General features: G+C 40.7%; 1 protein-coding gene across 2 annotated transcripts in view; it reads right to left on the minus strand.

The window, feature by feature from the left end:
* The window catches only part of LOC130931056 (gamma-aminobutyric acid receptor subunit rho-1-like), a 59,746-nt gene that overhangs the window by 25,188 nt on the left and 13,826 nt on the right, over positions 1-20,732 (minus strand). For both annotated transcript variants that reach the window (XM_057859529.1, XM_057859528.1), the window contains exons 2-3: positions 10,819-10,869; positions 7,445-7,551 (exon numbers count right to left, since the gene is read on the minus strand). In XM_057859529.1, the coding sequence (XP_057715512.1) occupies positions 7,445-7,551; positions 10,819-10,869 (158 nt within the window). The remainder of the gene's footprint in view (positions 1-7,444; positions 7,552-10,818; positions 10,870-20,732) is intronic.

The raw sequence follows: 20,732 nt of genomic DNA on the forward strand, positions 1-20,732 counted from the left end.
TGAGACGTTGCAATAATAAGCACATGACTTTATTAAACCAATCAGACTCAAGCTTGCCGTTCTATGATCACTCTGGCCCGTTCAATCAATTGGCGTGTTTAAAGCACCGTATAAATTTAGGTACTTGACATAGAGCGCTACTGTCAAAAAGAGTCGAAAGCGCAGATTTTAATCTCTCTCCCAGTTTTTGTTTATCACCGATTGAGCACGGAAAACCGGAGATTTGATCCTTTTAGTTTTGTAATAGGAAATATGTTTTCTCCACAAGAGGGCACTCACGCTCTTTGGACGAATAATGCTTCATTTCTGTTGATTTTTTTTTTATCTCGCTGGAATTCAACATTTTTTTTTTCTCGTTGTATTTCTATGGCTTAAAGTGCATATGACACCAAAAAGCATGTATATTTCTGTGTTTTATGCTCCTGAATGAAATGGACCGCTTGGATGTGTGTGGAAGGGAAGGATTGTTTTATATATTCAATTTTTGAATCCTCCCGCGCCATTAAAATGAGTGACTTCAGGGTTTAGGACGAATGCGAATGTGACGTCACCTGGGTCAGCATCTCACAATACAGCATTGCTGTATAGCATGCAGATGGACAGCGGATTTAGCTGATTTTGCGGATTAATTCGTTTATTTTTCGCATGCCAGCTAAACGGCTGCAGAAAATTGTTGCTGCACCAGGGAGAGGCTTGTGAGCCTTTTTGGGTTTCAAAAGGTTCCCGTTCACTGCGGATATTGGCCAAAACAAGCTCTACTACTGTGGGACCACTGGACTTACAAGGAAGTGAGTAAACATCGTATTTTGTATTATGTCAAATACTGGGATCATGCCACACGTTTTAGTAAGGAGGTGGCTTGTATTTAGTGGCTAATTGTCCACCGGTGGCTGGTCACCCCAAAGGGAGAGCACTATACTCTGCTTATTGCCCTCTTCGTGTGCCCGGGGTTCTGTCAAATTTCCAACCGCATCAGAAATTGCAACTTTGTATTTAAAATGGCCGCGAATACAGCGATTACAAAGTAAACACTACAAACTTTCTTTAAATAAAGGAATATTTACTGACGTTTGATCATGGACGGACATGTAGAAAAGCCTAAATAAATACCATTTATTTAGCAATTGGGGAAAAATTTAGATAAAAAGAATATCCTGTAAAAATATTGGAGTAGAGAGATTGAAACAATAATGACATTTTGCTGCTCTGTCATATTTTCCTCGTTCTGAATCTTCCCTCTCAACGGGCTGAATTCTAAATCAGCTGAAATCGTGACCCTGCCGATGTCATCCTCCAGGTGGGGACGCTAGGGCGCTATGATGAAAGGCGTGGCTAAACGGCAGATTAAAAGACTAATTTTCTCGTCATCTGCGCTTTGCCAAATTGTTGTATGTAGTTGAAACGTGTCAAAATATGATACTAATTCACATCATAATGTTATTTAAGACTTTTTTTAACCTGCCATACGCACTTTAATGTGGTTATGTAATATGTATAGTACAGTATCATAACAACAGTTCATATAGATAATTTTGTGCCGAGAAAAAAACAATACCATTGTTTAAAAAAAAAAAAAAAAAAAAGAAAGCAAACATCTTAAGCAGTTATTCACAATGTTACTCAATACTTATTCTTCGTATTCCTTTCACCAAATACTTTTTTACTTTACTTCAGTCCATTTTTTGGATGACTACTTTTACTTGAGCAATAGTATTATTTTGAAGTAACGCTACTCTTACTTGAGTCATATTTTTGGCTACTCTGTCCCCTCTGCTAGTTACTTATTAAAACAGTTTAAACGCTGCAAATGGCACTGGCTGGGATTCTAGGGTCCGCGTGACCTATTTCTGCTTTCTGACTCCGAAGCATCATCCTGCGATAAGTGCGCGGGTACAATTAGGTCGCAATAATGGATCAAAGTAGAAGAGGCGGTGACAGGATAACATACAGTCTGCTGCTAGCACTTTCATAGGATGTGGTGTAAATGTTCACAACAAACCCAAGAGAGCTTCATCAAAACACACATGTACAGAGAGGTAAACAGGAGTTATTACTATGGTTGTCCGAGGGTGTAGAACAACAACACTGGTATTGTGGGTGTCCTATGTATTTGTTTGGTTTACTTGAGATCCCATTGGCATGAATGCGGCGGCCCGTGAACCAAAATGATTTTTGACAGTCCTGCACTATAGAGCGTACCTGACTATAAGCTGAGATGGCCGCAATGAAACATGATCGGAGCTTTACGGTACAAAGAAGGATTATTTTAAATGTTTAATTACTCAGCACGGGATTAACACATCTGAAAGACAGAAGTAAAATGGAATCATCCACTACGAGCAAGGGCGTAGGTTTGTTCTCAACATTGGTAGGGACGATATAACAGCATAACCTGCATGCACACTTTTTACTCGGGATGGAACATTAATAAGACCAAACATATTGGGTGAACGGGGGTCAGGGCTACATTTCTCATGAATATCAACTTAATTGATATGCTGAATCAGGGGTGCTCATTACGACGATCACGATCGACCAGTCGATCGCAACGCTAGTGTAGGTTGCTTGTGACATCCAAAAAAATATATATATATTTAATGTACATAGTTCATTATGATTATGTTGTGTGAGCACAAGATTAGGTTATTCAGCGCCCAGCTCTCTCCAAGAAGCTACTTGCTCATGTTTTTCTGGTTCTGTAGTTTCCAACAGAGTTCACTACATTATTCACAGTTTAATTAACGTTAACAGTAGAAAACACAAACAGAAGGACACTTCTCTCTAAGGAGCTTCCTTGTGCCATGGCTCGAGTTTTGCAGGTTAGCAAGTTTACACAGTTTAATGTTAAGCTAACTCTGATGCAGGTCGGACTTTCAGTAGCAAAATTAGTGGTGCGTTTCCCACTTCGACAACATTGCCGTCTTTTGGGGGTGGACCGGCACATTCAGAAAGTGAAAAGGGCTAAATGTAAGTTTGAACATAATGAAAATAATTCACTTAATGGTAGGGTAAATTTTATCCTTACAACATATGGGAAGACAATCTAAATGACCTATATTACTACACTCATTATATAATGCATATAAGATTGCTTAAAAATTGGTTGGTACAATGTTAGCATCATGAAAAGTTGGCTAGTGTTGTGTCCCTACCGTCCCTATGCAAACCTACGCCTTTGACTCCGAGCCAGAAAACTTGATGTAAACTGATGGGGCAGTTAAAGTTATAATGCTAACCAAAATAATCTAAATGCTGATAAAACCGGGCTTTTTTTTTAAAGCAATATTTGGAGTGTGTATGATAAATGAGTACAGTAAAAAGAAAATTATTTGAATCGTAAATAGACAAGAATGCATTAAGCAAATAGAAAATGTAATTTCATGAGAAATTGCGATGGTAGCTTTTGTGTGATGGTTGGTACACTGCAAAAACACACCTCCTTAAAAACGAGATAAATTTCCTTGTTTTCAGTGTACCGGCAAATCTACTACAAATAAATTAGATTATCTGCTAGTGCGTCAAAGAAATGTTAGATTTCACGAAGAAAAACAGCTAGTGGAAAATAAGCTTTAAAAACTTATTATAAGCAATACAATAGTATTTAATCTCTGAAAAAGCATTGAAATGTTCGAGATATTGTTCAAAACATTATTTGAAAGCAAACTTTTAGATCAATGAGCTTAATAAGAAAAAAAAAAAGTAATATTTACTTAGGGTAAGTGGAATAATCTTACACATTCTTCTGTCTTTAACACTTAAAACAAGATGGAGATACAGTGGGGAGAGCAAGTATTTGATACACTGCCAATGGGTTTTGGCAGTGTATCAAATACTTGTTCTCCCCACTGTATTTATTTGACTAGATTGAAGAAAAATAATCTTATGAAGACACTATAAATTTACAGTGTATATTAGGACACTTCCTGTTGATTGTGAGCCATTTGGAGTTCACTTCCTGTAGCTATCAAGTCATTTCCTGTCAATGCAATGGACGTACGTACAGAGGTATGAACGTATCTGAACCTTTCGGAATGCCTCCCATTTCTGCATAAAATCACCATCAAATGTGATCTGATCATTGTGAAAATCACACAGATGAAAATACAGTGTCTGCTTTAACTAAAACCACCCAAACATTTATAAATTTTCAAATTTTAATGAGGATAGCATGCAAATAATGACAGAAGGGGGAAGTGAACTCCTTTTTCGGCCACAAATCTTCCCTCTCCCCTTCTGTGACTAATTTGGGAGTCAGGTTTGACCCCCATCTTAGCTTTAACAATCACATCAATTACATTTGCAAAACCTCCTTCTTTCACCTCCGCAATATTGCCAAACTCCGGCCATCTCTCTCCCGTCCTGCTGCAGAGAGACTCGTACATGCCTTTATCTCCTCCAGGTTGGACTATTGCAATGCACTCCTCATCGGGATCCCTGGCAAGAGCCTACAGAGGCTTCAGTATGTCCAAAACAGCGCTGCCAGGGTCCTGATGAGGGTGCGTAAACATGAGCACATCACCCCCATCCTCCGCACCCTACACTGGCTCCCTGTTCACCTCCGTATTGAATTCAAAATCCTCCTTCACACCCATCACTGTCTACACGGTGTAGCCCCCACCTACCTCACCGAACTCCTCACATCACATACTTCAGACAGAACCCGGTCAGGCCAACAGCACCGTCTACTCCCGCCCAGGACTCGGCTCAAGACTATGGGCGACAGGGCCTTTACAGCCGCTGCTCCCCGTCTGTGGAACGCCCTCCCAGACCATCTCAGAGCCCCGCAGACGGTGGATGCATTTAAAAAAGGACTTAAAACTCACCTTTTTAAAAAAGCTTATTCTAGCTAATTTTTATTTGACTGTATTACTTTTATCTGATTGGTATCTGATTTTATCTGTGCTTGTGTCTGTTTTGCTTTTACTGTTTTATTCTTAGTCTTTTGCATTTTATTTATTATTTTCTTTTTTTGCCAATGTGCACTTTGAGATTTGTTTTTCAAATGTAAAGTGCGTTACAAATAAAATGCATTATTATTATTATTATTAACCCTCTGCCGAAGGAGACTTACAGAGCAATTGAAACCCATTTTTGCCAAACATTTTAAGTCAGGTGTGTGCCCAATTACTGATGAGTGGTTTCAAGCTGCCCTGCCCCCTAAAAAATACACACCTGGTAAGAATTGTCTTGATGAGAAGCATTCTCTAATGTGAATCATGGCTCGGTCAAAAGAGCTGTCTGAAGATCTGCGATCAAGGATTGTTGATTTGTATAAAACTCGGAAAGGACCTCTATGGCTCTGAAACTTGGACCTTAAACAAGACACTGGCCGCAAGAATAGACTGCTTTGACAGCAGGGCTTTCAGGACCATCGAGAACATCAGGTGGCCCCAGCAAATCTCCAATGAAACCTTGCGAACCCGGACAAATCAGCCCAGAGACTCTCGCCTAGCCACACAGCGCAGCATCCGCTGGCTCGGCCATGTTCTCAGTCTTTCTCCTGAACGCCCGTTGGCGTTTGACCCAAAGGCTGCAGGCTGGACCATGAGGAAAGCCCCACACTTGATGGCTTGACACCATCGCAGACGACCTCCAACAACACAGAGTTACCTTGAAGGATGCAAATGTGCTGGCTCAAGACCGCTAGTACTGGAGGGGCCTACCTCACCTGGTCAGCTCTACGCAATGGAACGGGAAACCAGCCCCAACGCAAGAGCCGTGATGATGATGATGATGGGAAAAGATGCAAAACCATCTCTAAAAGTCTGAATGTTCATCAATCGACAGTCAGAGAAGTTCTCTACAAATGGAGAGTTTGGCACTGTTGCTTCTCTCCCAAGGATTGGCCGTCCACCAAAGATGAGGCCAAGAGTTCAGCGCAGAATATTCAGAGAGGTAAAAAAGAACCCTAGAGTGTCTGCTAAAGACTCACAGAAATTACTGGCACAGTCCAATATCTCTGTGCACACGTCAACTATTTGTAAAACAATGGCCAAGAATGGTGTTCATGGGAGGACTCCATGGAGGAAGGCACTGCTGTCTAAAAAAAAAAAAAAAAAACATTGTTGCCGTTTAATGTTTGCAAAAAGACACTTGGACACTCCACAGAAATTCTGGAAAAATATTTTTGGGACTGATGAAACCAAAGTTGAATTGTTTGGGAGTAATACACAACGTCATGTGTGGAAGAAAAATGGAACAGCTCACCAACATCAACACCTCATCCCCACCGTGAAGCATGGTGGAGGGGGCATCATGATTTGGGGCTGTTTTGCTGCCTCAGGGCCTGGACAACTTGCAATCATTCATGACAGAGTGAATTCAAAAGTTTCGCAGGAAAACCGGAGGCCGTTGAAGCTAAAAAGAGGATGGATGATACAACAAGACAATGATCCAAAACAAAGAAGTAGATGAACTTCAGAATGGTTTCAGAAGAACAAAATACACGTTCTGGAGTGGCCAAGTCCAAGTCCAGACTCGAACCCCATTGAGATGCTGTGGCATGACCTAAAGACGGCGATTTACGCCAGACAACCCAGGAAACTAACTAAACTACAGCAGTTTTGTAGAGCAAAATGGTCCTGATTGATGTGCCAGACTGATCTGCAGCCACAGGAAGCGTCAGGTTGAAGTTATTGCTACCTGGAGGGGGGATGTCACAAAATACTAAATGTGATGGTTTACTTACTTATTTTCCCCCCTCCTGTCATTGTTTGCATGCAATCCTTATTAAAATATGAAAACCTATAAATGTTTGGGTGGTTTTATTGAAAGCAGACACTGTTTTTTCATCTGTGTGATTTTGACAAAAATCCGATCACATTTCATGGTGATTTTAAGCAGAAATGTGAGAAATGCCTAAAGGTTGGGATGCTTTTTCATCCCAGTGAAGCTGTCAATGGCATCGACATGCATTGGCGTCAAGAGAATTGACGTATATGGGCGTCATTGGAATAGACGTCATTGACATGGATGTACCTGGCCATAAATGAATTGGATGTGTATGGCCGCCAATGGCATCGAGTTCAGTCGCGCATGCGCTCGATCACACAAATCCAAACTTTTATGACGCCAGTGTTAAAATAAAAGCATGCGATTCTGTACATGTATTATTTATGAATAAGCTGCGACGTGCCTGTCAGGCAGAAAGACTCTGCATATGTTTGACACCCCTGTTTTAATGAATCTCAGTAGGTCGTGAGAACAAAAAACCCACAAGTTTGTGTGTGTTAATCCACCAACTTGGAGTACACAATCCTTCAAAGACAAGAGTCATTTCTAGAAGAGACACAATATGTAGAGCTCAGCATAACTGGCTTTGATAAGGAAAGACTGCGAGAATTCATTTTACAGAACAATTTGGCAATGAGAAGTGACAGTACAGCATTCTTATGGCTGCAAGCGTTGTCATTTTTTCTTTATTAATACAGATGACTTTGCTGACCTCCAAACGCCGGCCGCATGGTGAAATCGTGGTCATCTATTCTGAGAAGCTGCTCGGACTTAGTCATCAGGGATTTGGTCATGTCAGGGCTTCTCTTGTAGATTGGGCTGAGGAAATAAACACAATTTATCTTGACACGGGCCATTTGTAGGAAATCAATTATTGGATTCATCGTTATGTGCGTGCAATTACTTTTAATGTGATGGGATCATTTCGAAAATGCTGCCGATTCCTTCCCGGTGTAATGAGCAGAATAATCTTGTGCCATAGCCGACGTTTGCATGCTTGTAGCTCAGTTTCAAATAGCTGAGATCTTGTTCTCCCATCAAATAAGCGCTTTTGCTGGATGCATCTAGGTTTGTGTGTGTGTTTTGTTTTTTAAGTCAATGGCCAATGTCATCAAATCAAAAGGACTAAGCAGTACCTCGAGATTCCCTGAACGGCTTTGGTAATCATGATTTTTTTTGTATAATGAATCGCCTTTTCCATGTAAATGGTCTAATTTGTTCCAAGCGCTACTAAAACTTATACAGTGGGGGAAATAAGTATTTAGTCTACCACTAATTGTGCAAGTTCAAGGGAGTTGAAAGTCCGTGTTGCCCAACGACAGCCCCAAAACATCACTGCTCTAGAGGAGATCTGCATGGAGGAATGGGCCAAAATACCAGCAACAGTGTGCGAAAAGCTTGTGAAGAGTTACAGAAAACGTTTGGCCTCCGTTATTGCCAACAAAGGCTACATAACAAAGTATTGAGATGAACTTTTGGGATTGACCAAATACTTATTTTCCACCATGATTTGCAAATAAATTCTTTAAAAATCAAACAATGTCATTTTCTGTTTTTTTTCCCCTTCATTCTGTCTCTCATGGTTGAGGTTTACACATGTTGACAATTACAGGTCTCTCTAATATTTCCAAGTGGGAGAACTTGCACAATTAGCGGTTGACTAAATACTTATTTGCCCCACTGTACCTGTCAACCCGAGGCTGTTGAAAATCTTACAAATAGTGACGTACGCCCTGACAAATTTGTGACTAATCTGACAACGTTTTATATGGCGTGAAATATGAAACAAAAATAAAACTCAATTTTTAAAATAATATGAATTTATTGGTAAGATTGTCACTTAACCTGGTGCAATCAATATCTTCAGCTACATCATGATTACTAACATTTAACAGTGACTTTTGTTATGATTGTATGTAGCACTTTTGGCAATTTCTATCACGTCTTTTGATGGCTGCACTTCAGCTTGACTTGAAGGTAGTTCGTTAATGTGTCCAATTATAAATTAAAAAGGTCAAGATAAAATAAACTTACCAATTCAATCTTTGAGTCAGGGAACATTTCTTTTGCTAATTCTGAGAAGTGATTAGCAATGGTTGCAGGCAAATTGTGTTCGGCAACAAATCGGCAGAATAAAATCTCCACTTTCGTCACTTTTCATTCTGCAGAATGCATCTTTATGACCAGTGTTGTTAATCTTACTTTTAAAAAACATTAGGGCTGTCAAAATTATCGCGTTAATTAATTTAATTAATCAGGTTAAAATATTTGACGCAATTAACACACATGCCCCGCTCAAACAGGTTAAAATGACAGCACAGTCATGTCCACTTGTTACTTGTGTTTTGTCGCCCTCTGCTGGCACTTGGGTGCGACTGATTTTATGGGTTTGAGCGTTGTGAAATTATTGACATCAACAATGGCGGGCTACTAATTTATTTTTTTTATTGAAAATTTTACAAATTTTATTAAAACGAAAACTTTAAGAGGGGTTTTAATATAAAATTTCTATAACTTGTACTAACATTTATCTTTTAAGAACTACAAGTCTTTCTATCCATGGATCGCTTTAACAGAATGTTAATAATGGCAATGCCATCTTGTTGAGTTATTGTTACAATAAACAAATACAGTACTTATGTACCGTATGTTGAATGTAGTATATATCCATCTTGTGTCTTATCTTTCCATTCCAACAATAATTTACAGAAAAATATGGCATATTTGATTAATTTTTAAGCTGTAACTAACTTGATTAAAAAAAATTAACCGTTTGACAGCCCTAATTAACATATTATGTATGATTGATTCTGCATGTTTCCCTCAAGTATTAAGTTTCTGATGTTAAATTGAATGATTTATTAGCTGTTGAAAACTTGCAGTAAATAAAAAAAGAATTAAGTTGCTATTTTGGTCAAAGGGTTAGGCTAACCCTAACCCTAATGTTAAATATTGCTATTGATCCTAAAAATATAGGTGATTATCTCTGCATTTGGGGATTTTTGTGCATCTAGGGTAAAATCTGAGACTTTTATAGCCATTTTAAGTTGTGTTATACTTGTATATAAAATAATTAATAATTATAAGGGAACGATTTTGAATTTTTTGATGCCGCTGCTCATGGAGACTCACTTATAGCTAAGGGAGGTGCCTGTTTTGGTTTCAGGTCGGTAGCAGCCTTGGTTTTGAAAATATTTGAAGTTTTTGAAAATGGGCCCCCTATAAATCGCCCCCGTGTCATGTCAATATGTTATGAAGTGTGCGGCCCACCATAAACTGAATCAACCTTTTTTTAACAGCGGCCTCTCCTAAAACTTGTCGGCAAATAGGCCTGTCCATGGTCGCAAGCATAGTGAGTTCTTCTCCAATCGTGAAAGGTTTCTTAGTTTTAGCAATACGGTTCGCCATGAGGTATGATGCTCTCAGTGCATTCACTTTTGTTGCCTTATTTGCAAGCTTTTAGCCATATATTATGCGAATGGACTTGGTTGTAGGCTCCTCTTCTGGCTCAGCAGGTGGTCTTTTCCCCATAAAAAAGCAGTCCAAAGACGTCGCCGCCCGCAGCACACACTCAACAGCAGCTAAAGTTACTGTTTACATTGACTGGCGCTGGGCTGCTACAGGTGTGCAAACACCCTAGTAATTACCAACCACTAGATGGCGACCTACAAAAATATTTACTCGGATTAGTCCATAGAGTAGACAGGGATATTGATGTGTCAAGAGCCACAGGCCGGATTGCAGTCGTGAATATATTATTTATTTCTCTGCGGTCCGGTGGCAAACGCGCCACGAACCGGTAACGCACAGTTAGAAAGGGGAAAAAAACCTAGCCGAAAAAGATCGGGTAAATTCAGGAAGACGCATCAATGTTCTCCATACATCTTTTCATGAAATGAATTTTTGGTGTACTGAAGCTTTGGTATCTCGAGGAACCAACGTAACAACAGTCGATTGAATTGTTATTCCTATAGCTGTGGAATTGAATCCATTTCCAGAAATTAAAATCAGCATGATTATGAGTTGGGGGAAAAAACAATGTCACATTCTAAAACAACAGCAACAACAAAAAGGTATTTAACTGACCTTCCTGTTTTGTGACCTGAACCTCCATCCATTCTTGTTTCTCTTCGGGACCTGTTTATTGAAATAAAAAAGTTTAGAAAATAATCATGATAATACATTATTAGCATATACAGTATATACTGTAAGGTTAGTGAATCTGCTTCACAGTCAAAAGTAATCTTGTTTGAATATAGCTAGGGCCAATCAATGTCAACATCTGTCAGGAAAACGCAGGCAGGCAGGTGGTGTGGACCCAATTGCAGGGAAACAAAAGGCAGCAAGGCAGGTGGCGGTGAACTCAAAAACGTTTTAATAATAACTAACCAAAAGCACAAAGTACAACCAAAAAGGATTGGGGATCAAAAAGGCAGTGTTCAAACCAAAACTTACTTAAACGGAGGGACTGGTACACGAGGGCTTGGACAGGACTTGAAATTGAAACTGACATAGACAATGACGCAACAAGGAGTGAAAAGAAACTGGGTGCTTACCAGAGGTTGCGCTAGACATTTTTGTTGTCTGTCATTTTGACTGACAGGGTCATAAAATCCGGTCATAGTCTATTTTTACCCGTCACTTAAATTTTTAAAATGATAATGATGACATATTCAATAGTATTTAGTTTTCATTCATTTTTAATTAATATTGTAACGCTTGCTTGGCGGCGAAAAATTAGACACGGAAGTCGTGGTATTTTTGTCCCTTTTTACTCTGCTTACCGCCAACAACTCCGCCCCCAAAGAAAAAGAGGCAACGATATAGACCCCAATCATCAACGTCACACAATGATCTTAATTGTGGTTGTCAGCCCAAAATCTTCTAAATATATATTAAATGCATCTTACCAGATATAAAATGACTACTACATAGTCTGTGGTGATCGTTTGGTGCCCAGATTTCTTGTCGAATTACAGCAGTCCATCTCGCTCTCATCTTCGGGTCTCTCAGAATACGGTAGAACTTCAAGTCTCTCCGTCTATCTTCTCTGTTACAGCAACCAACCGCCACACACGCCTTCACCATTTTGATTATTAATATTAACGAGCAGAAAAACACGCCGTAATTGGAGGCATGTACATAGCGGTAATGTGTAAACATGACGAGCTGACACACAATATGGCGGCTCCAGTCAGGGGGGCGGAGTTGTGACGTCATGTGATTGGGGTCTATACACAGGCGGCAATCTTGTCCATCACACCGGGTGCACCAATAAGAACCTCGCGTTGATGTGTCAATCACGGTGCCGCCGCCAGACCCCGGTGACGCTGCAATATTCTGACAGAAGAGCCAACGACGTCATGCATTAAGAGAGACAATAGCTAATTAATATGCTAACTCGCCACCCTGTGGTCTGGGGTGTCAATTGCAACCTGTCAAAATGACGGACGGACTTCAGTTTTTTCCGTCACCGTTTTAAAAAACCGGTCAACGACGGAAAATATCCGGTTAACGCGACCCCTTGTGCTTACATACACACATGCAGACAAGGGGTAACGAGACAACGAGAAACAGCTGGGTAACACAGAAGGATGCCGGTTGGAGGATACACTAGGAGCAGGCACAACAGGTGAAATCAATGGGCAATCACAGGGACAAGTCACACTAGGAAAAAACCAACACAAAACCTAACAACATCTCCGTAGTTTTCATCTTGGGGACTGTGGCTTTTGATAAACCCATAGCTATTGTACTCTATACCTGCCAAGTTTTACTTTGGACAACAATTACAGTACATATAACCTCAGCCATAACTGTGAATATGCTGAAATACATTCAAAATTGTTCGAAATACCCTTGCAGCCAAAACAGTGTTACACACTTATTGTGATATATCATCCTTTCGATATATTGTCACAGGGGGTTGGAATAAACATCTTGTTCCGTGAGCACGGCCCAATCAGAGCAACAGATGTGGGTGTAGTGTCTCATCTTGTCCTGCGGCTTGTAATAAAACTCACCAAGGCCATGTTTAATTACACTGAAACTCAAATGCTTTTATGAATAAGGATCGCCATTGCAGAAACTACCGTCATGATTACAGATATCTTATTATAGGGATATTAAAAGTGCAGTCAGTCATAAATGGCTCGAGGACAAATCATCACAATAATAACTCATGCAAATAGTTTTCTGTGTGTATGAGTTTTGGTTGCTCTACTGTCTTATCGGGAGAGCTGTCTAATTCAGGCTTGATCAACTTGTGGTTGTAGGGATATTTTTCATTTTCTTCTGTTTACACGTTGTTCGCAGACTTGCAAGTTTTCTTGATTCCTCCCACATCCTCAAAACATGCCAGTTAGATTAAGTGGACTCAAGCGAGCAGGAAAACTCGACGTTTGCCTACCACAAAGTGTTTCACTTTGGCGGTAGAGTAGTCGTTCCCCAACCTAGAGGTTGTGAGTTCGATTCCTCACCCTGGTGAGTGACCACGTCTGAGTATCGTGGAGCAAGATACTGAGCCCCTCATGTTGCTCCTGATGCTGCATCATCAGAAGGTAAGTGATGATGTGGTGGTCTTTGAGTGTGTAAAGGCTGTATGTAAGTGTAACTCCATTTTCCATTCATCATATGTTCACAAACCAACACGCATTCGTACACCAATAATGCTGCAAATGTCTGTGTCTTGCTCCTACATGGTCTCATCCTACTCTATATCAATATATATATACTATGTAAGGCTAATAAACAGAAAAACAAGCCATTGTCATCATTTTGCTGTGAATTTGAATGAGTTTATCACTAGTGGACGTCCAATCCGTTTGAAGCGGGAGGGTGGCAGCGTTCATTCGCTTGCTTCCCTCCCACTTCAAACGGATTGGATGTCTATGGCCGTCATTGGCAGCCAATGCCATGCGATGAGTTCATTTGGTGGCATTTCACGTTATTTCCTATTCATTTTCGGTCACTTCCTTTTCCTTTTGGGCCATTTACAGGTCACTTCCTGTTCATTTTAGGGAAGTGACTCAAGGAAGTGAAGGAATCTGACCCTTTAGCCAGATTGCCGGAATCACGCCAGCCGTAACGTCGGACCTGCGCTAGTGCATCTCCAGCGACCCAACCCGGCCAACAGGCCAAATTCCGTGCGTTCACATTAGTCTTAACCACATGTACTGACTCCATTTCGAAAGCTGTAAAAAAGGCTTCGAAACACAAGTTGACCATTTATTCTGAGTTGACAGCAATCATACGGCAAAGAGGGATCCAGGCGAGGCTCCAAGGTCACCACATCGCAAGTCAACAAAAGGTTCCCGAGAAAAAAACATGACAATGCTTAGTTAAACATTCAGTCTGTTGAAAGCTCTCGCGGGGCGGGCGGTGGGCAGGAAGAAGGGTGTGTTTGGGCGTCGTTTAGGATTATTGTCTGTTTGTGGATTGGACAGGAGAATTCGGGAGTTACTGTTGTCAGGGCAACAAGGGTTGTGGATTTTGCCACTTCAGCGTCAAACGGACTCTTGGAGTCTTGTCAGTCGTGTTATCAGTTGGATATCGGGCGTTCTCCGGTGTTCCTTGTGTTGGGACGTGGCGTCCCGCCATTTGTCCTGGGATGTCCAGGAGAACTGATTGCGAGAGTTGGTGGTGCAGACGTGGGCTTGTAGATGTCTTGCCTTGTCAGAGTCAATCTTGCTCAGTCAGTTGCATGACACACACATTGGGCTTCCGTTAGGCGTCATATATCTCTTATGCCTTATATTCTGCTTGTTTTCCTTAAACTATGGTATAAGTGCTATTTATTTTATATTAAAGGAAGATTTCCGGAAAAAAGCCAGCCGAACCGCCGGACCCGCGCTGGCGCAGCTCCAACGACCCGGACCGGCGAGACCCTGAGAAGGCCAAACTCCGCGTGTTCACCTTAGTCTTTACCCCTTGTGCTGACTCCATTTTGAAAGCTGGAAAAAGGCTTCGAAGCACAAGTTGTCAATTTATTCAGGTCGACAGTGATCAAACGGCAACCCGTCCCGTCAGCTAGCTAGCAAACTATAACGATGACATCAGTAGAAAGGTTTAAAAAAAGAAAGATGCTGTGAAATGACTCAGACTGATAAGTATTTCATCTGAAAGACCAAAGATGAAAATGAAAAGTGTTGCTGAAAACAACACTCTAGTAGAACCCTAAGTCACACGGATTGAGTAAAAATATGATTATAAATGCGTTTTTTTTTTTTTTTTTTGTATGTTTGTTTGATTTCAATTCAGTACACGACTTTATATAAATAGGCTACTGGAATTCATTTTCACATTTTTTGCCGTTGGTGTGCCTTGGGGATTTTTTTTTCATGAAAAAAGTACCGTGACTCACTCAAAACACTGTGCTATACAGCAAAGGGTTACAAGAATATCTTCCCTCTTCTGTTACGGCTGTGATTAAATCTCACCCAGACTTCAATCCCAGTATCAATCACACATAGAGCAAAAGGACATCGTGTCCCCATGTTTTCCAAGTTGAATGAAGGCATCTCTCGACTGATGTCACTCTTCCAGAGGCGTGCCCTGGCTACGTCGGTGGCTTATCCGGCTTTCGTCAGACCACATGCGGCACGAGAGCGAGAGGGAAAAGATGAATTCCAAAATGGATTAATGGAGTAGAGCGTGTTGTGACAGACAGAGACAAATCCCTCTGACAAGCACAGACTAACATAAAGACGACGGCATAGGAGCAGAAGGAAAGAAAGAAAAGCAGAGAGGGGGGTGGGAAAAAGGAAACAAGGGCAAATCGGCGATGGCCGATGGGTGCTACTCGTCTGCTTCCATCCAGCAGCTGGTTCCTAATCCTCTTGGCAGAAATGACGCTTCAATCCCCTCTCGGACTGTCATCAGATAACAGTCGACTGCCTGTCTGCACTCCGCTTTACCTCGCGCCACTTTCTCCTGTGTGTTGCAGCCACAGGGGAGCACTAATTGTAGGCCTTTTCAATCTATCCTTAACAACCCCAATGTTGTCACTTTTAAAAGGTATAAGTGGACGTCAGGGGCCACTGAAAAATGGATTGCATTGCATTAGCAGTGTTGCCTGAAGGCCCGACCCTGGGCATCTAGGTGCCCTAGGCGACGTGTAGCTAGCCCCTCCCCCAAATATATTTTTAAATATTTGATATTTTGCCAAAACACTGTAGAAGCTATTGTTTCTAAATATGAATGAGTCGCAAATTATCTGTGTATTGCTTGTTGCATTTTGTTCATACTGTAACGCAAGCACATTCATGTTATTTTCTTCAATAAATAGCCAGAGACTTTTCAACACTGTTTGCCTCTTGGGCTTCATGACCATTTGATGGGAATAGTATCTTTTCTCGTATTTACCGTTCGACTGTTTGTATTACTCTAACACACTTAATATAATGAATCGGGAAATAGTATCTTTTCTTGTATTTACTCTTTGATTGTTTGTATTACTCTAACGTACCCAATATAAAATAAATAGCATTTATATCATAGTTTAAGGAAAACAAGCAGAATATATTTGACACAGGGCATAAGAGATACATGACGCCTCCTGATCACTGAAGCCCAACACGTGCGTCATGCAGCTGACTGAGCAAGACTGACGCTGATAAGCCCACGTCTGCTCCACCAACTCTCGCAATCAGTCGCAATCCAGACAGTCCAGAACAAATGGCGAAACGCCCTGTCCCAACACAAGGAACACCAGAGCACGCCCAATATCCAACTGATAACACGACTGATAATACTCCAAGAGCCCCTTTGATGCTGAGATGGCAAAATCCACAACCGTCGTTGCCCTGACAACCTCCCGAATCCTCCTGTCCAATCCACAAACAGACAATAATCCCGAACACACCCTTTTTGCTGCCCACGGCCCGCCCCGCGGGAGCCTTCAAAAGACTGAATGTTTACCTAAGCGAGGTAAGAGGTATTTTAAAGGTTAATTCTGATTTACAGGAAAATCCGGGTTACATAGCCAGCACGGGAATGGAACTCAATCATACACCAGGGACTACCTGTATATTTCTTTAGCCCTAAATTTAACTAGATCTTAGAATATTGATGTACAGTATATAATCCTATCGAATCTATGTGACTTTAAAGAATTAATATATCTAGTTCTAAATATGTCTAGCTCTTGTTATTGCTTTCAATGACCAATCAGATCAAGCGTTCGTCGTCCGCCAACCACGCCCCCTGCTTGAGTACCGCGGTCGCAGCTGGACCTACATGACCCTTGCTACAAACATTCTCCCTTGCCATTTAGTTTCCTGAAGGAAGAAACCAGGATGAAATCCAAAAAAGTTTAAAGACACCCACAACACACAGCACTGGCATATTTCAGTAATTTCACACTTCTAAGAGTAGGCGTTGGGCGACGAGAACAAGAAGATGATTTCCACCTTAGGGAGGATTGGAAGATGAATCTCGATAGTGGAAACGCTCCTGCAAGCATCTTCGACATCCAATCGACACTTTTAGCACGAATAAGAAAGAAAGAAAATCTTTTAGAAAATCTTCATTTTCTGTATTCACTGTGTGTCAACCAGGTCAAAATGACCCGTCTTTACTAAACCCCCCATTTTAAGCAGCTTAATTGAATTTTAAACACCAAAAGTGGTTTAAGAAAATAACTTGTCCTTCACCACAAAATCTGTGAGTTCCTGAGTTTCCCCTCTTCACTTGATTTTCGATAGCTTAAAGTGCGTACGACACGAGAAAAAAAGTCTTAAATAGGATTATTATGTGAATTAGAATCATATTTTGAGACGTTTTGACTATATACAACAATTTAGCAAAGCACAGATGACGAGAAATTAGTTTTTTAATCTCCTGGTTAGCCACGCCTACCATTAAAGGGCTCTAGCGTCCCCAACAGGTGGTTGACGTCAGCGGAGTCACGATTTTATCTGATTTACTATGCAGCCCATTGAGGGGGAATTATTCACAACGAGGAAAACGTGACGAAGAGAGCCGCAAAATGTCATTCTTTCAGTATCTCTACTTCAATATTTTAACAGGATATTATTTTCTTATCCAAGTATTTTTCCCCAATAGCTAAATAAATGGCCTGGTCATGACAAATAACAGTCTTGTGCTAAATGGAATATGAAATAATAAAAGTGCACTTATTCAGGACGACATGGCAAAATTACTCCATAATGGTCAAAACTGTCGACTTCGAAGCGGAAAATCACACATAACTAGCCCGGAACATTTCACATGACGACTGGGTTGTCGATTGGTCTTTGCCGATCGGCAAACCGCCCGGCGGAGAGCAATTTCCAGCTAGTTCCTAGCTACTACGGACAGGGGAGCTCGCCGGGGAAGCAGCTGGACAATGACCGCTGCCAATCAATGACAATGACATGCCAATCCATGATCAAACGTAAGTAGTCCTTTATTTAAAGAAAGTTTGTAGCGTTTACTTTGTAATCGCTGTATTCGCGGCTATTTTTAAGTCAAAGTTGCAATTTCTGATCGGTCGGAAAATTTGACAGAACACTGGGCACTTCAATGAAGAGGGGAATGAGCCGAGTATACTAGTATTGCTCTCCCAGCGAGGGGATGTGCGACAAGCCGCCGGTCGTCGTCCGAGGGGACAAGGAGCATATGACAAAATGCAAGCCACCTACATATTAAAATGATCCCAGTATTTGACATACAAAACACGATGTTAACTCACTTCCTCGTAAGTCCCATGGTCCCACAGTCGTAGGGCTTGTTTTGGCCAATATCCACCGGTGAATGGGAACCTTTTGAAACCCCAAAAAGGCGCATACGCCTCTCCCTCGTACAGCAAGATTTTTCTGCAGCCGTTTGGCTGGCGTGATGCGAAAAATAAAAGAATGAATCCGCAAAATTAGCTGAATCCTTAGTTCTTCTCATACAACAGTACGGCTGTATAGTGAAGAGGACTCCTTCTACCGTACATGTCACAGCGCCCTCTTTCTCCACTAGAGACTGTTGCCGGAAGTCAATCATTTTCATTAAAAAAAAACTAAATAAATATAGCGATCGCTTTCACACACATCCAAGCGGTCCATTTCATTCAGGAGCTTGAAATACAGTGTGTATTATGAAATAAACATGCTTTTTCTTGTCACAGGCACTTTAAGGGTAAAAATGTGCGGTGAGGAGTTTTGAATGCATTTCTATTCATCCCAATGATGAATGTTTCTTTCTTTCTCTGTCTCTCCAGTGGACAATTTAAACCTGCAGCGTATCATTTGGGGGATCTTTTTTTCTTTAACCTGGTGGTGGGTCATTTTGATCAGAGAACAAAAGGAAGGGTTAATAAATACAGTCAGTTGTATGAAAAAGTATCTGAACGTTTTGGAATTTCTCACATTTCTGCATAAAATCCCCATCAAATGTGATTTGATCTTTGTCAAAAACACACAGATGAAAAAACAGTGTTTGCTTTAACTAAAACCACCCAAACATTTATAGGTTTTCATATTTTAATGAGGATAGCATGCTAACAATGACAGAAAGGGGAAAAATACGTAAGTGAATCCTCCGCCTAAGGAGACTTAAAGAGCAATTGAAACCTATTTTTATCAAACATTTTAAGTCAGGTGTGTGCCCAGTCTCTAATGAGTGGTTTAAAGCTGCTCTGCCCACTGTAAAACAAATACCTGGTTGAAATGTTTTGATGAGAAGCATTGTCTGATGTGCATCAGGGTTCGGTCAAAAGAGCTGTCTGAAGACCTGCGATCAAGGATCGTTAATTTGTATAAAGATGGGAAAGGATACAAAACCTTCTCTAAAAGTCTGGATGTTTATCAATCGACAGTCAGACAAAGTTGTCTACACATGGCAAGGGTTTGGCACTGTTGCTCTCTCCCAAGGAGTGGCCGGCCACTAAAGATGTTGCCAAGAGTTCAGCGCAGAATTCCCAGAGAGGTAAAAAAACAACTCGAGTGTGTCTGCCAAAGACTTACAGAAATCACGGGCACAGTCCAGTAGCTCTGTGCACACATCAACTATATGTAAAACTAAGGCCAAGAATTGTGTTCATGGTAGGACTCCATGGACAAAGCCACTGCTGTCTAAAAAAAAAAAAAACATTGTTGCTCGTTTAATGTTCGCAAAAAGGCACTTGGACACTCCACAGATGTTTTGGCAAAATATTTGGGGGGGCACAAAATAATAGATATGGCGGTTGACTTATTTTTGTCCCCCTTCTGTCATTGTTTGCATACTTATTACTTTCCTGATTAAAATATGAAAACCTATAAATATTTGGATAGTTTTAGTTAAAGCAGACAGTTTTTTCATTTGTGTGATTTTGACAAAGATCAGATCACATTTGATGGTGATTTTATGAAAAAATGGGAGACATTCCAAAAGGTTCAGATACTTTTTCATACCACTGTATGTGTTCTTTCGTGTGATGATCAATGGTCGAACATTGGTGGGGGTTCCATCTTAGGCACGTCTAAGCATATAACCTACATGCCAAAAATCTTTAAATACCTCAAATATATAGATAATCGGGATGTCACGGGACACAAATGGTTCAGTACGGGTTTAATAAAACAAAACAAAAGGCCTTTTTAAATCACAGCGTTTGAAAGTTTGTTCTCTTGGCTACAACTAAAAAGCAGCTCTAATTAAAGAGCAAAAAAAAAGTAGAAAACTTCAAACTTGTCAGTTTTTACATATTTTCTTTTAATGTTCTAACATTCTTTAAGGGGATCGACTGAGGTAACAGTTGAAGTCAGGTAGCACTCGCCCGCTGTGGTAATTAAAAAAAAAAAAATTTCAATGACTTCAGCCTAGGGTTTGAGCAAAATAAACATGTCTTGATTTGAAAATATAAAATAAATATACTTCAAAAAGAGTTAGTACTGCATTCAGTTCCTACTCTGTACATTTGCCACAACTTCCCTAGTAGTGAGTTTGAAGTCAGTTCAGGAGGTTTGCAAGTCCCCCTGCTATTAATAAACCATTTCCCCCACGATTTCCTTCTAGAGATTGGTGTGGAG

The sequence above is a fragment of the Corythoichthys intestinalis genome, chromosome 15 (genome assembly GCF_030265065.1).
Source record: "Corythoichthys intestinalis isolate RoL2023-P3 chromosome 15, ASM3026506v1, whole genome shotgun sequence".
Taxonomy (NCBI): domain Eukaryota; kingdom Metazoa; phylum Chordata; class Actinopteri; order Syngnathiformes; family Syngnathidae; genus Corythoichthys; species Corythoichthys intestinalis.